The sequence below is a fragment of the Diabrotica virgifera genome, chromosome 9 (genome assembly GCF_917563875.1).
Source record: "Diabrotica virgifera virgifera chromosome 9, PGI_DIABVI_V3a".
In the NCBI taxonomy this organism is placed as follows: Eukaryota; Metazoa; Arthropoda; class Insecta; order Coleoptera; family Chrysomelidae; genus Diabrotica; species Diabrotica virgifera.
The window spans coordinates 6532302-6548622 of record NC_065451.1 but is presented as its reverse complement, the minus strand read 5'-3'; the positions used below and the strand labels follow the sequence as shown (position 1 = coordinate 6548622).

The 16321-nt window shown below is 32.1% G+C and overlaps 1 protein-coding gene across 1 annotated transcript in view; it reads right to left on the bottom strand.

The window, feature by feature from the left end:
- Positions 1 to 15473, bottom strand: part of LOC126892854 (venom allergen 5-like) — a 49813-nt gene extending 34340 nt beyond the window's left edge. Inside the window, exons 1-2 of the mRNA XM_050662656.1 lie at positions 15307 to 15473; positions 13146 to 13310 (exon numbers count right to left, since the gene is read on the bottom strand). Coding sequence (XP_050518613.1) covers positions 13146 to 13310; positions 15307 to 15438 — 297 coding nt within the window. The 5' untranslated portion in view covers positions 15439 to 15473. The remainder of the gene's footprint in view (positions 1 to 13145; positions 13311 to 15306) is intronic.
- Positions 15474 to 16321: the final 848 nt, after the last annotated feature.

Below are 16321 nucleotides of genomic sequence, written 5' to 3'. Positions count from 1 at the left end.
AAGACCTTCAGTTGCCTCTCAGATTGAGGGCTCTAAGATGCTACATATTTTCTATATTACTATACGGAATGGAAGCGTGGACATTGAAAAGGCAACATATAAGAAAAATAGTAGCGTTCGAAATGTGGTGTTACAGAAGAATGTTGAAAATTCAGTGGGTTCAAAGGATTACCAATGTTGAAGTGCTACGACGTTTAAATAAGGAGTTAGAAATTATGAACAGTATAAAAACAAGAAAACTAGAATATTTGGGTCACATTACCAGAGGAGAGAAATATGAGCTGCTGAGAGTTATTATGCAAGGAAGGATCCAAGAAAAAAGAAGCATAGGAAGAAGACGCATCTCCTGGCTGAGGAACCTTAGAGAATGGTTTAACTGTAGTTCATTACAACTGTTCAGAGCAGCAGCCAAAAAAGTGACCATAGCCATTATGATATCCAACCTCCGCTAGGAGATGGAACTTTAAGAAGAAGAAGTAAATTAAAAAACCTACAATTTGAGCTATTGCAAGTTTAATTTCGTTAATACGTTATTGCAAAACAGCCTGCGAAAGGTCCAAAATGGCCGTTTTTTGCAATTGCGTTATTTATTGTAAAAATATTTTTTATATATTTTTTAAGGCTTTAAAATGAAGATCTTTCAATACTAAACATAAAAAAAATTGTAGTGGCCGATTTGTGAACTTGTTCCTTAGATATTATAATTTGTTTATACCAAGAGATCAAATGTCCAAGGCTATAACTTTTTGAAAAACAATCGTACAGAGTTAATCCAAGATCCACTCTCCTTCTAAAGACTTATGTTTTCATATTCTGATGTAAATAAATACGTATAACATTTTTAAACTTCTTATTTCGGGTTTGAATATAAGGGGGCAAATTTCGTTATAAAAATTTAGAACTGAAGCCGCCCCTGTACATCCTATGAGTTTCTAACTTGCCGATTATTGTTGCTGAAGCCAAAATAAAGATTTAAAACTAAATAAAAATATTCTACGACCAACTGAAGCCGAGATAATTGTTTTTGTTTTCTTAGTTCGTAGTGACTTTATTTATAACAATTAGGAAATTATTTCACAGTCATTGACTAAAGAAAGACTGATATTATCTTAAAATAAAAATTATTTTGACCGAAAGTTACATTTAATTATTAAAAATGATTTTTAAAGTGTAGTGGAGATTTATTTTTCGTTTCGACTGTGATTTATTGTGTCGGTTGCCCTTAGCAACGGCTAGCAACTTATAATACATTGAATCACGGTTTTCGCTTTAAATTTTAAAGCACCGCTTGGATTGACATGAAATTTGGCAAACACAAAGATAATATGTTAAAGAATAAAAATGATATTGGGCCTCTGTGTGCTTTTGTCCTAGGGGTGAATTTCACCCCTTATAAGGGGTGAAAAAATATATGTTCAAAATAAGTTCCGAAATGGATAAAACGTCTAATTCTAAGCACTTTTTGTTCTATAGCATTTTTCACCAAGTTAATACCTTTTGAGTTATTTTCGAGTAAATACCTTCATTTTTCAACAACAAAAAGACACGTTTTTAGGCGGTTTTTGACAAATAACTCAGAAAGTAAGTATTTTATTGAAAAAAGAGTTTTAACAAATAATAGCAAATTAAAAATTGAAAAAAGGTTCATATCCATCAAATTTCAAAGTGAATTATTTCAACGTGAAATAACCGAAAAATCATGCAATTTTTGGAGAAAAATCATTTTTTAAAGTATTTAAAAAATATGTATATCTGTTTTTAAAAAATGTTTATAGCTATTTTTTATTAGCTAGAACTTTGTTTATTCTGGGTCTACAGATTTCATGCATACATCATTTTTTTCAATTTCTAATTTTCTATATTTTTGTTAAAACCAATTTTTTTAATAAAACACTTATTTTTTGAGTTATTTGTCAAAAACCACCTAAAAACCTGTTTTTTTGTTGTTGAAAAATTAAGGTATTTACTCGAAAATAACTCGAAAGGTATTAACTTGGTGAAAAAATGCTATAGAGCGAAAAGGGCTTAGAATTAGACGTTTTATCCATTTCCGAACTTATTTTGAACATATATTTTTTCACCCCTCATAAGGGGTGAAACTCACCCCCAGGACAAAAGCACACAGAGGCCCAATATCATTTTTATTCTTTAACATGTTATCTATGTGTTTGCCAAATTTCATGTCAATCCAAGCAGTGCTTTAAAATTTAAAGCAAAAACCGTGATACAATATATAATAAGTTGCTAGCCGTTGCTACGGGCAACCGACAGAATAAATCATAGTCGTAACGAAAAATAAATCTCCATTACATTTTAAAAATCGTTTTTAATAATTAAATGTAATTTTCGGTTAAAATAATTTTTATTTTAAGATAATATAAGTCTTTCTTTAGTCCATGACTGTGAAATAATTTCTTAATTGTTATAAATAAAGTCACTACGATTTAAGAAAACAAAAATAATTATCTCGACTTCAGTTGGTCGTAGAAAATTTTTATTTAGTTTTGAATCTTTATTTTGTCTTCAGCAACAGTAACCTGCAAGTAAAAAACTCATAGGATGTACAGGGGCGGCTTCAGTTCTAAATGTTTATAACGAAATTTGCCCCCTTATTTTCAAACCCGAAATAATAGGTTGAAAAATGTTATACGCATATATTTACATCAGAATATGAAAATATAAGTCTTAGAGGGAGACTGGATCTTGGATTAACTCTGTACGATTTTTTTTCAAAAAGTTATAGCCTTGGACATTTGACCTCTTGGGATAAACAAATTATAATATCTAAACAACAAGTTCACCAATCGGGCATACAAATTTTTTTTATGTTTAGTGTTAAAAGATCTTCATTTTAAAGCCTTAAAAAATACATAAAAGTTATTTTCACAATAAATAAGGCAATTGCAAAAAACGGCCATTTTGGACCTTTCGCAGGATGTTTTGCAATAACGTATTAACGAAATTAAACTTGCCATAGCTCAAATTGTAAGTTTTTTAATTTACTACAATTTTCTATTTAAAAGTTTTATTCTAAAATGAATATCCTAAGCTGCAAAATTAAAAATCTTTAAAAATTGTAAATTTAACAAATGAAAATCGTCATAAATAAAAAACCGCACAAAATTTTTGGTTACATTTTAGTATAAGTTATTCCTGGCATCGTCCTTTACAACACCTGATAGGTTTCAAAAATTCCTGAATTATATCACGTTTTTTCACCCACAGCCTGGGTATATTTAATAGTGTTTACAATACAGGGATGATCTTAAAATATGGCTTGAATCAGTCTTCATACCTCTGCCTAAAAAGAAGAACGCCAAATTATGCCAGGACTTCCGCCTTATAAGTCTATTAAATAACATTCTGAAGCTTTTCTTGCGAATCGTACAGAACAGAATATATAAAAGATGTGACGAGGTCACCTATCAAGAACAATTTGGCTTCAGGAAAGGTATGGCGACACCAGAAGCAATATTCTGTCTCCAAACTCTGGCACAAAGATGCAAAGATCAGCAAGCAGACCTTTTTGTCTGTTTTATAGATTTTGAAAAAGCCTTCGATAGGGTGCAGCACAAAACCTTGATAGAAAGATTGAACGACATCGGAGTCGACAAAAGAGATTCTAAAATTATAGAGGCTATTTATTGGAATCAGACAGCAATCATAAAGACCAATGGTAACACGTCAAGGCCAATCGAAATACAACGAGGTGTTAGACAGGGTTGTGTGCTATCACCCATACTGTTTAACGTCTATTCTGAGGTAATATTTGCGAACGCTTTATCGCACTCTTCAGAAGGAATCAGGATAAACGGTCAAAGAGTAAAGAACATCCGTTCTGCAGATGACACGGTATTAATTATTAATGACTGATTCGGACCATAGTCTGCAGATACTGTTAGATAGGGTTACTGAGGGTTGTGAAAAAATGGGGATGAAGGTCAATACTGCGAAAACCAAAGTTACGAAAATATCAAGGAACAAAAACTTACCCCTTCCAATATATGTGAAACACCAACAGCTTGAAAACGTAAACCAATACAAATATTTTGGTTGCTGGTTCAACAATCAACTTGATTATAAACAAGAAGTAAGAGCGAGAATAGAGGTAGCCCGACAAGGGTTTATCAAAATAAAAAGCTTATTTTGTAACAGTAGCATTAATATCAGCCTTAGATGTCGTTTTTTTGCATTGTTATGTGTGGTCAATACATTTGTATGGAACGGAGGCCTGGACACTCAACACAACACTGATGAACAAGTTAAGAAGCCTTTGAACTCTGGCTTTATAGAAGAATCTTGAAAATATCTTGGACAACCTACAGCTAAAAATCATTAAAGTCAGAAAAGTTTTCAGAGACATTTCAGAGACATTTCATTAAAATCAGAGACAGATTTGCCAGTGTAGTCGCTAACCTCCACTAAAGGAGAAAGCACCACAAGAAGAAGAAGAAGAAGCCTAGGAATAGAAAAGAAAAGAAAGGAAAAACTAAGTAAAACCCCATAAATTCGCTGATAAATTAATGATATATGGAAGAAAGTAAGAAGAGGAGTTATTTAGCGTTTAAGGATTAACGAACGAAGCAATCATATAACAAATACGAAAGAATCCACAATAAAACAATCATCTTAGTTAATAAGATCAAAAATCCTGTTCTTTTTTATGCTTCTTATGGCAGTACTATTTGACGTTAGCTGATAGTCTGTTCCCATTGCTTTCTATCTTTTAATGTTGTTATTGCCTGTACAAGCTCTTATCCTCTTTATAACATATTCACTTTTTTATTATCTGGCCCTAACATATTTCTTTATCTAAAAAACATAATTTTTTTATAGCCTCAGCAATATATTTACATTCATTATCATAAAAAAATTCAGTTTTGGTTAATGTTTTTTAAAGTTTTTATTACCTGATAAATCGACCATTTTGTTTATCTTTGCATGATACCCGAGGCACTAATCTAAGGCGTCATTAAAATTAGGTCGGATTGCCTTTTACGGCCACAAAAAATTGAACTGAACCTTTCGACACACCTGATTTTTTTGTTGTTCTATTTTACTTCTCACTAAAAGAGTTTTTAAACAGAAAAAGAAATATGTAAAAGCAGTACAACAGCTTTATAAAAATTTGACGGTAATCATCAAAACAAAGTAATCAGAGAAATGCCTATTAGCAATGGTCTAAAGCAAGGCTGCTGATTGGCACCTACACTCTTCAAAATGCATCTGATAAAGCGGTTTCAATGTAGAGAAGAAACGCTGTAATATACATACCCCGGAATCTTATATGGAAAAATTGGGGAATTTCCCCCACCACTTCCACACCGCTCAGCTAAATAAAGAGAAATGGCAGCCTTTCTCGCTCACGAAGACTTCAACCAATCATTTATGTTAAAACACCATACCTGAATGTCACAAATAAAATAATCAAACGATTCTTAACTCGACAATGTCAATTCTGTCAAAAGTAATGGCAGTTAGAGTTAGTGCAAATACAAATAATTTTCTATTAGTTTACAGTTTTTATTGTATTATCTGTAACGATTTAATTTCAATTTCAGTTGGTTCCTTATCCTTCGTTTATAAAGTGTAGTTTTGTTTTAGTTGCGAAAGAACTTTGGTGATGTGTTAATAAAAAAAAAATAAACATGGTTTATTATTGTTGTGTACAAATCATAGAAAAGTTACAAAAATGCATAGGTAAATAGTAATTAGTCTATAACTGTTTTATCTGAAACAACAAATAAATACACGTATTGTCCTTTTCATGATCATTTTTCAGTGCGTCACAAATGATAGGAAAAAGGGTAAGTCCGTGATAATACACATTTATGGCATTTATTCTAACATGACATTTTAGTTAAATCTGACAGTTGTCACATTTTATTTTCAATTTGGAATAAAAACAAATCAAATGTGTTTCTTGCATTTATAAAATGGTATTTTCTTTGATTTGTATAGTCTTATAAATTATACAGATTATATTGGTAATATTATTATCTAATTAAAAAAAAATATTTTTTTTAATTATGGCGCCATCTATCGACAACTAAAATAATCACAGAACTAGAAGTAATCACCGACGTGCCTTTTTTTCTGTCACATACAATTTAATGCTTTAGAAAGAAATCGAAAAACTGTGACGCACTGAAAGATGATCATGAGAAAAAGAATACCTATATTTAGAAAAAAATTGTCTAACTTTTTTATATCCCTTTTCCTTACTAAATTTGACAGCAAAAATAACATATTTTGCAACTTAAGAATTCCGAATAATTTATGAGTATTACTTAGATATTATTTAAATAAAATACTTTAACAAGCTTAGTAAGTTTTGGTATTTTATTTTAATAATATAGGTGAGATTATTTCTTGTAAAATAACAAGATATTTTAATTAGTAACGAAATTGCCCGCAAGAGGCGCTAAACGGATAAAATTAATGCTTGTCCATTTGAATTTCCCGCCAAATGGTGATTAGTTAACACATCGGTCGCAAATGGCGTAAGGAATCAAATTTTTACAGTGAGTTGCCTATTTATCCGGTAATACTATATATTATTTATCTATGGTAATATATGGGCATCCCAATCGAAGATGATCGATTGCAAGCGATAGTACACTTCGCTGATGCTAAGCCATTCTAGCGAAAGACGAGTGGTATAGATCAGGGGTCACCAATTAGTTTCACTGAGGGTCCGTTTCGAAAACCTATGATACTTCCGGGGTCCGGATTTATGCTGCCTGTGTTTGACTGTTCTGATTCGGTTTCTTTGTGGATTCTTGTTAAAAAAATATTTTTTTTTTTAATATTTTTCCACATTCTCTATTTCATTTGTTGATTTTGTTACGATTGGTCGGTGAACCAACTTTGTATCTTTTGATCACTGAGTGTGTTCTAAGATTGACTTCTTTTTTTGTTTTTTAAAAAATATATCCCCTATAAACAAATCAGAAGGGTGCCGGACGAGATTTGTGGGCAGAAATTTATTTAATATTTAATATTTTTTTTAACAAATTCAAAACATCACCTTTTGCTCAAGAAAAAATGTTTTTAGCATTTTTGGGTCATCTTAAATAATAAAGATCTGTCATTTTATTAAAACTTGACAGTTTTCAAGCATCGCAAATGCATAATATTATCGCATTTTTCAGATTTTATATCGCTTATAACTCGAAAACTATCAACTTCTCAGAAATATGACAAGAGTCCTTTATTGTTTATAATTACCCAAAAAACCTAAACATACGTTTTTCGAGGCAAAAAAGTAATTTTGAATTTGCTTAAAAAATTGTTTCACCCGGCACTCTTCTGATTTGTTTAAAGGGCACATTTTTGAACAGGAATCCGCAAAGAGATCTAGTCAGAAATATTTTTCATACGAAAGTGGCCTCACACATGGACTAATATGGAAAGGAAAACTAATAATATCTGATTGTTTTTTGATTACTGTATACTTTTTTGTAAGTTTTCCTGGTACAATAAATAAAATATAAATTCATTGTTTATTGTTTTGATGTTATCAGTATATTTTGAAAACAGCAGTATTGTAAATTGTTACTGAGAATATTTTAAAAATTAGGAATTTATATTTTGAATGCTAATGAAGTTTTTAGACATCTTCAATTTTGTAGAAAGAAAACTGAGGAATTTAAAATAAATAATCATAGTACAAAATGCTAATTAACATGATATCTTTTCTACATTAGTTTCAATGTAAGGTGTTTGTTGCAAACTTATTAAATCTGACAATTATTTTAATTAAATGAACATCTGAAAAGGACTCCTACAATACAGTAGAGAGGAAATGAATATAAAAAATGCACATGACAATTTTATATTACAGCTTACTTTCAAAATTAATGAGTTTTTAGTAACGATAAGGGGGTAAGAGGAAATAACTTAAAATTAAATTATCAGAGAGAAAAACTACATTTTTTATGTACAACCTGTCTGAAGTTTGGAGTGAGTTTAGTGCAACTGAGTCTCATTAGGGAGTTGAGATATTCATCTGTTAAGTGAGATCTCTACCGATTTTTAATAAAGTTCATTCTTGATAAAGCGGCTTCGCACACATAAGTTGAGCCAAACATAGTAGTAAGTACACAATTTTATGGCCAAACATTTTCAAAATTGTTAAACACTAGGTATATTCTGAATTTATTGACGGTCCGCACAAAACTAGCTCACGGTCCGGATGCGGACCGCGGTCCGCTAATTGGTGACCCCTGGTATAGATTATAATATGCTTAGAAAACTGGAAGAGGAGTACACCAAGTGGGGCCTTACAATTAATATACAAAAAATTGAGTACTTGTAACAGGGGAAAATCCAAAAAGCCTACCAATTGAAATAGGAACTATTAAATTAATTGAAATCTTCAAATACGTGGGAGTCCAAATAAAATCACAAGCAGGGAGTAACGAAGAAATACATAGCAGACTTCGCCAAGCAAGATCAGCCACTAATAGACAGCTACACGGACTATTGTGGAATAATAGAAGAAAAAAATGAAGAATTTATAAAATAATAATAAAAAGTATTAAAAGGGAATGGAAATACCAACTACCACTTTTTTGAGACAGTGGCGGTTTAAGGCATCATGGGGCCCTAGGCGACCATAAGAAGTAGATGCCTTTATATCGACCATTTACTTAAAACAAATTTACAGATATTTAAGTTGTTTTGGGAAGTAGTTACTCCAAAAATAACTTACGACAATGTAAAAAAAGATCATTTTTCTTTTTTTTTTACATTTCGCAACAACTTCTCATTAATATTCGATAGCTAATATGCCAAAGAAGAAAAGGAATATTGTGTCGATATGTGATTTTGCCCTGGGTATGAGTGCCACCCCTTCGGGGGTGAAAAAACATACATTCAAAATAATGGATAACTGATTAATTCTAAGTAACTTTTGTTCTATCGAGTTTTTTCACTAAATCAATACTTTTTGAGTTATTTGCGAGTGAATATTATGTTCATTTTTCAACAAAAAAAAAAACACCTTTTTAGACGGTTTTACGCAAATAACTCCAAAATTAAGTATTTTATCTAAAAAATATTCTTAGAAAAAATATAGCGTATATAAAATTTAAAAAAATGGTGTATTTATGAAGTATGTAGACCCAGTATAAGCACAACTGCAGCTAATGGAAAGTAGATTCTTATTCGACAAATTCCAAATCGAATATTTCAACGTAAATTACCAAATAATGAAGCACTTTTCGGTGAAAAATCATCACAACTTTTTTAAAGTGTTAAAAAAGTTTTATTTTTATTTTTTTTTAAACAAGTATCAAAATTAAGCAAGTAAAGCTTAGAATAATGTTGATTCCTTTTTTTGGCACAAAAATCTTGAAAATTTATGAAAATCTTGAAAAAACTTATAAGTATATTTTATATGATCTGTAAGTTTCACCAGTTCACAGTGCTTATATTTCAAAACATTGAGATTTAAAGTAAAACAAATTTTTTGAAATTTTGAAAAAAATGTCTTTTTTTTTCAAAATAACTTAAAAATTATTAGTGGTGCCAAAAATCTTAAAGAGTAAAAAATATAGGTTTTGATTTTCCGAATATTTCAGATTTTTTGCTTTTTGGAAGATAAAAATTGGTTAAGATATGACTGTTCAAAATTTGCATACCCTGGGTAGAGAATTTTTCATTTATTAAAAATTATTAAATGAAAATAGTTTCTATCCTTGTGGGATCGGTACTCACCGGGGGAACCGCAGACGTTCGGATACAATTAGCGTCTCTTTGCAAAAACAATGACGACTTTGCTAAGTAACAAGACATTTACTCAACACACACACTACCCACTACACTACGTACCTGATTGGAAAATTCCACTGTACCATGCCAATGGCCATTAGTTGGCGAGGCATTGAGCTAAATAAAAAAATTGCATACACTCGTGATTAGTGACTTGTTCAAGCCCTTTCTGCTACAGTCCTTTTATAAATAAGCACTTTATACCGATAAAACTTACAGAGCATATAAACAATACATAAGTAAAGTAGCTTGTGAAGCGGTAAGGATTAATTTCATTTGGGATGCTAATTAGAGGGTTATTTTCACCAGTTTTTTTACCCAAAAAATTTGATCAACTTTATCCTGAGCGTATTCTCCTTACTTTTTATGATATAAATTAAAAAAACAAGAATAATGCTTTTGTAAAACATTTAAACAAGTTATCATGAGTTTTAATTGATTACCTAATAATGAAACAAAAATCTAAAATAAAAGTGCATGACGTAAGAGTGTTTCGAGGAGCCGAATGTGGAAGTGACCACTACTTAGTAAAAGCCAAAATGATACTACCTCTAAGCGGAAATTGTAAACACCAACAAAATCAAAACATAAACGAAAATCACTCAGTAGAAGTTAAACAACTGCAGTACAATCTAACAAGTTTAGACAACGCTAGTACTAGAGAATTGTATAAAAAAAGATTAGAGCAACAACTACCACAGGTATTCAAACATAAAACAACAGAAGAGCTACATAGAATAATAAAAAAAGGAATACATCAAGCCGCCAAAGAAGCCTTAGGTATAAGAGAAAATAAACCCAGAAAGACAAATAATTGGTGGAATGATGAACTACAGGAAATGAAAGAACAAAAGCAAAAATTATATCACAGATGGCTGGGAACAAAAGATCAAGAACATAAAAGAGAATATAGAGAAATGGTAAATAAATTTAAATCAACGGTAATAGAGTCAAAAAATCAAAGCTGGGAAAGAAAATGTCAGGAATTAGATACGTACATCGGCGGCCGCAAATCAAGAGAATCCTGGAGGTTTATAAAAAACATCAGATCCAACAAAACAGAACAAATAGCCATACACTCCATAGAACCTGAAAAATGGGAAAAACACTATAAAACACTGTTAGTAGAAGAAAGACCGGAATACAAAAACATAGAACAGCATGAAGTCCTGATTCAAGGGGAGCCATTAGCAATCAACGTAGAAGACACTAAAAAAGCTGTATCACTGCTGAAAAATGGACGTGCTCCTGGTCCAGAGGGGATATATGCAGAGTTAATAAAAAATGGAACCAACAAACTATTCGAGATTCTAACAGAAGTTTTCAATAGGCACTTGCATGGAGAACCAGTGCCACAAAGTTGGAAAGAAGGATGGATTACATCTATCCATAAGAAAGGAAATAAGGAAGATTGCAATAACTATCGGGGTATAACTGTTACGAGTACGCTTAGCAGATTATATGGAAGAATTATAAAAGAACGCATATGCGAAGAATACCGCCCTTTTGAGTCAGAAGAACAAAACGGATTCAGAGCAGGACGATCCACAGTAGATAGTATTTTCTGCTTATCCCAAATACTTGAGAAAAGAACACTGAGATCTCGAGAAGTGCATTTACTCTTAGTCGATTTAACAAAAGCATATGACACCGTGCCTGTTGCGAAGTTGTGGAAAGTATTGGAGAAAACCAGTATCAGCGTTACACTAATCGATGCTATTAAAGAGCTTTATAAGAACACAATAGCAAAAGTTAAAATAGGAAAAGAGGTGTCTAATGGTTTTCAGGTAACAAAAGGACTTAAGCAAGGTTGTTGTTTATCTCCCATACTGTTCAACATATATATCGATAAAGCACTCAGGCACTGGAAGAAGAAGTGTAAAGGGATGGGGCTATCTATTGGGGATGAAACGTTATATACGTTGCACTATGCAGATGACCAGGTAGTTATTGCCCAAGACAAAGAAGACCTGGAGTATATGGCTAGAAAACTAATGGAAGAGTACAAAAAATGGGGCCTCGAAGTAAATGTCCAAAAAACACAATATCTTTGCGTAGGAGGAGAAAATAATCCAGATGACCTCGACTTAGAAGATGAAACTATTAAGAAATGTGACCAATGTACATATTTGGGGGTAAAACTGACAAAGACAGGACGAAGTGATGAAGCCATAAAAGACAGAATAACCAAAGGAAAACAAGTTATAGGTGCGTTGAATTCAGTATTATGGCAAAAAAATATAAGACCGGAAACGAAAAAACGAATATATAATACCATATTAAAACCAGTAATCGTCTATGGCTCAGAAGTGTGGCAGTTATCACAAAAACTTAAAGGTAACCTATTGGCAGTTGAAATGGATTTTTGGAGGAGAGCAGCGGGAAAGTCTAGATTAGAACATGTGAAAAATGAGGACATCAGGAGACAAATGAAAGTACAAAGATCAATTATAGAAGACATCGAAAAACAACAACTAATATGGTACGGACATGTTAGACGTATGGGGGAAGAAAGACTACCCAAAAAGATATTAGAATGGGTACCACCAGAGAAAAGAAAACGAGGACGACCACCAACAACATGGATCCAAGGAATCTCAAAAGCAATGTCAGCAAGAAATCTATCTGAAGAAGACTGGCAGAATAGACAGGCTTGGCGAACGGGAACCCAAAGGCGTATTACGCTGTGAACGGGATATATATATCATGAGTTTTCCATGAAAACTGCTTCATTTTTTGACTATTTCACGTTGAAATATTCGATTTGGAATTTGACGAATCAGAACCTACTTTTCATTAGCTACAACTCTGCTTCTACTGGGTCTACAGACTGCACACATACACCATTTTTTCAATTTATTAAAAGCTATATTTTTGATAAGAATATTTTTTCGATAAAGTACTTTTTGAATTATTTGCGAAAAACCGTCTAAAAACGTGTTATTTTTTGTTGAAAAATGAAGCTATTCACTTGCAAATAACCCGAAATGTATTGACTTGATGAAAAAACTCTATTGAACAAAAGTTGCTTAGAATTAGTCAGTTTATCCACTTCCGGACGTATTTTGACGGTATATTTTTTCACCATCGGGAAGGGGTGGACTCAACCGTAGAGCAAAAACACACATTGGCACAATATCACTTTTTTATTTGACATATTAGCCATGCTTATACCAAATTTCATGTCAATCCAAGCTCTTGTTTCAAATCCAAAGGTTCTTTAAAATCCGGAGGTTTTGTAATATTTTACCGTGAGTGAATGGACTATAAGGCTCATCGGTGGGTAGAAATTGAAAAAAAACGTACCATACCAAAATAATTACCAGCTTTTATCAAAATTTGCTTGCAAAACTCAAATATAGTCTTACCAGGGCTCTCATATTTGAAGCTGAAGGTTGATTTCCTATTTTTTCTTGTCCAGTTGCTACTTTATTTCTAAGTGCATTGTGGCGATCTAGAATGATTCTTCTCATCTTGTCAGTAAGGGCTACTTGTCGAAAGCTTGGGTGGCATTTTGGACCCTTGCCACATTGCTAAAAAAATTATATACATTTTAATAAAAAATTTAAAAACTCACAAGGCAAGGGTGAATTTCATCTCTAAAGTCTTAAATAGAAAAGGGTATGGATAGGTATTTATACAAACTGTACATAAAAATAATAACCAATATCAGCTTAAACAGAAGAGCCTTTAATCAATGTGTCCTGTCTGTTCTTACATATGGCGCAAGACATTTACTCTAACAAAGACATCTGCACGAAAACTACAGGTGACACAACGCAGAATGGCAAGATCATTCATGAGCATAACGTTGAGAGGTAGGGTAAGAAACGAAGAAATTCGCAGAAGAAGTGGTGTAGAAGACATTATATAAAAATTGGAATAAATCCTTTGTAAAAGGTATAACATTTTATTAAAATCCCTTTAAAGGGCTACATCACAACAAAACGTTTTCGATTTAATTAAAAATCATCATCAGTGTTAGATAGATTGGATGCTAGCTGAGCCACCAAAGAAAAATATTCGGGTAAAAACCCTTTAAATATAACATGGATGCATTAAAGGTGCATACTTAAATAAAATGCCTTATGATGGAGACATAGCAAAAAGGATGATGCCCTTAGGTAATGTATTGAATTTCCCAACACGTGGGATGCAAATTGAGTTGTTTACATTCCAATGACTTAATGGCATCATTATATAAAACATAGCCAAAATTAAATGGAAGTGGGCAGGACACGTCGCTAGAATGAAAGATGATAGGTGGACCAAAAGACTCTTGGAGTGGAGACGCGGATAGACGAAATCCGGGAAGATCACTCAAAAGATTGACTGACGACATATAGAGGATTTTTACCAACTGGATTGCAGCTTCGCAAGATAGACCTGAATGAAAGTTTTTCGAGGAAGCCTATGTTCAGCAGTGGACGACTATGGGCTGATGATGATGGATAAGTACTCGTGGGAGGTTATCGGTTATTAACGATGTTGATTATAGTTACTTTCAAGTATTCGTTACAAATCGTTACTTTTGTATAAAGTATTTATTTACAGTATTCGTTACTTTGATTACTATGATTACTTTTGTTACTTTTAGGGCCGGTTGTTCGAACGCTAATCAACAATGATCATTATCAAATAATTAATTACTGTCAATGTCAATTGTTAAAACATAATTTATTACAATTCTGAGACTATAATCAATTAATATAACAATAATTATTAACATAATTAATAATAAATCTCATAATTGTAATTAATTATGTTTTCAGCAACCCAAACAAAGTTGACATTGACAGTTTTGGTGACAGTAATTAAATATTTAATAATGATCATTGTTGATTAGCGTTCGAACAACCGGCCCTTATATTTAAGTACCGGTAATCATATCGAGAATCGTACTTCTCGGTAGGTAGGTACTTTTTATAGGTATTCCGATATAACAAGATCTACTATCTAATCTACATTGGCAAATGGCCTAGATCTAGATAAAAATATAGGGTTCTCGCATTCGATATTTGTTAATGACATACATTACATATTTTACGTATACCATTACACCTCCCTCTGTTTCATCTTCTATCTTCTTCTCACCCTCATACCCTTAAAACGCTTCATACCGATAACGATATTCGATAACACTCGTAAAATACCGGTCCCGTCCGTTACTCGCTATGATACGATTGGTAGAAAGTAATCAACTGTACTGGTTGTAGATACAATAGTCGTTACTCGCTCTGATACGATTTGTACGAAGTAATGAAGTAATCAGAGTAATCAAAGTAATCAAAGTAGATTATACAATAGTCGTTACTCGCTCTGATACGATTGGTACGAAGTAACGAAGCAATCAGAGTAATCAAAGTAATTAAAGTAACCATTTGCTTCTCTATATAGTAACCGTTACTTTCGGTATTAGTAAGTAACGAGTACTTTGTAACGAATTTATACTTTTTCAACATCTCTATCGGTTATAGTAATTTCAATTTATTGAAAATATTTCTAATGAAATTTTTTTAAAAAACATACCTCCTTTTTTCTGATACAAACAGTATGTTGAAATTTACCATGGTCACATGTCAACGAACAATAATCAAAATCTGCTTCTATTACAAGAACTACGGAAAATAACACAAGAATTTTGATAATTTTAATCATCATGGTTGTCAGTCTTTAGAATGAGGAATGGCAAATGGAACTTTTTATGGTGTTTATATCCAATTTTGATATCGAATTATTGGTATTTCATGACCTTTTACATTTTTTATAATATTTAAAATCACGAAAATGATATAATTTTTTTATGACGAATAGGAAAACACTCAATAGAAAATTTAATGTCTATGTAAAAAGTATTCGTTGATTTGTTTCTCTGATTTTGCTAATTTGTATACTGACATGATTGGTATAATTATATACAACTACATATATACAGTGTGGACCAGCCATATTATGGGAGATTTTATTGCTAAGATAGGAAGAAATGAAGAGTGTAGAGACACCATCGGTAAACAACTTACAGGAATACTGCAATGATAGTGCACTCAGACTAGTGAATTTACACTATAAAATAATCTTCTTTGATTCGTTTGATCATAAAATATCCATAACTAAACCTGGGTTTATAACTCTACATCAACCAAACCCCTGTAGAAAGAGTGAACACTACAACTGCCTCGGCTCCATAATAAATGAAGAATGGACCAACAACCAAGATATGAGAACATGCATTGGAAAATATATGAAAAGGTATGATAGCTTTAACATGCACAAGAAAATAAAGGATATCACAAATACACAGCGAAAAAAGAAAGATGGCCTTCTTAAAGACATAAATGGAAAAATTATTATAGAAGTCAAAGAGAAATTAAAAAAGTGGAAGACATACATAACAGATCTGTTTGAGGATAATAGACAAGAACCGGAAGAAATCGACAGCGAAACGGGACAAGAGATCATAATGGAGGAAATTGAACAAGCAATACGAAACGCAAAAAACGGAAAAACTGTAGTTCCAGACGAAATACCTGAGGAATTACTGAAA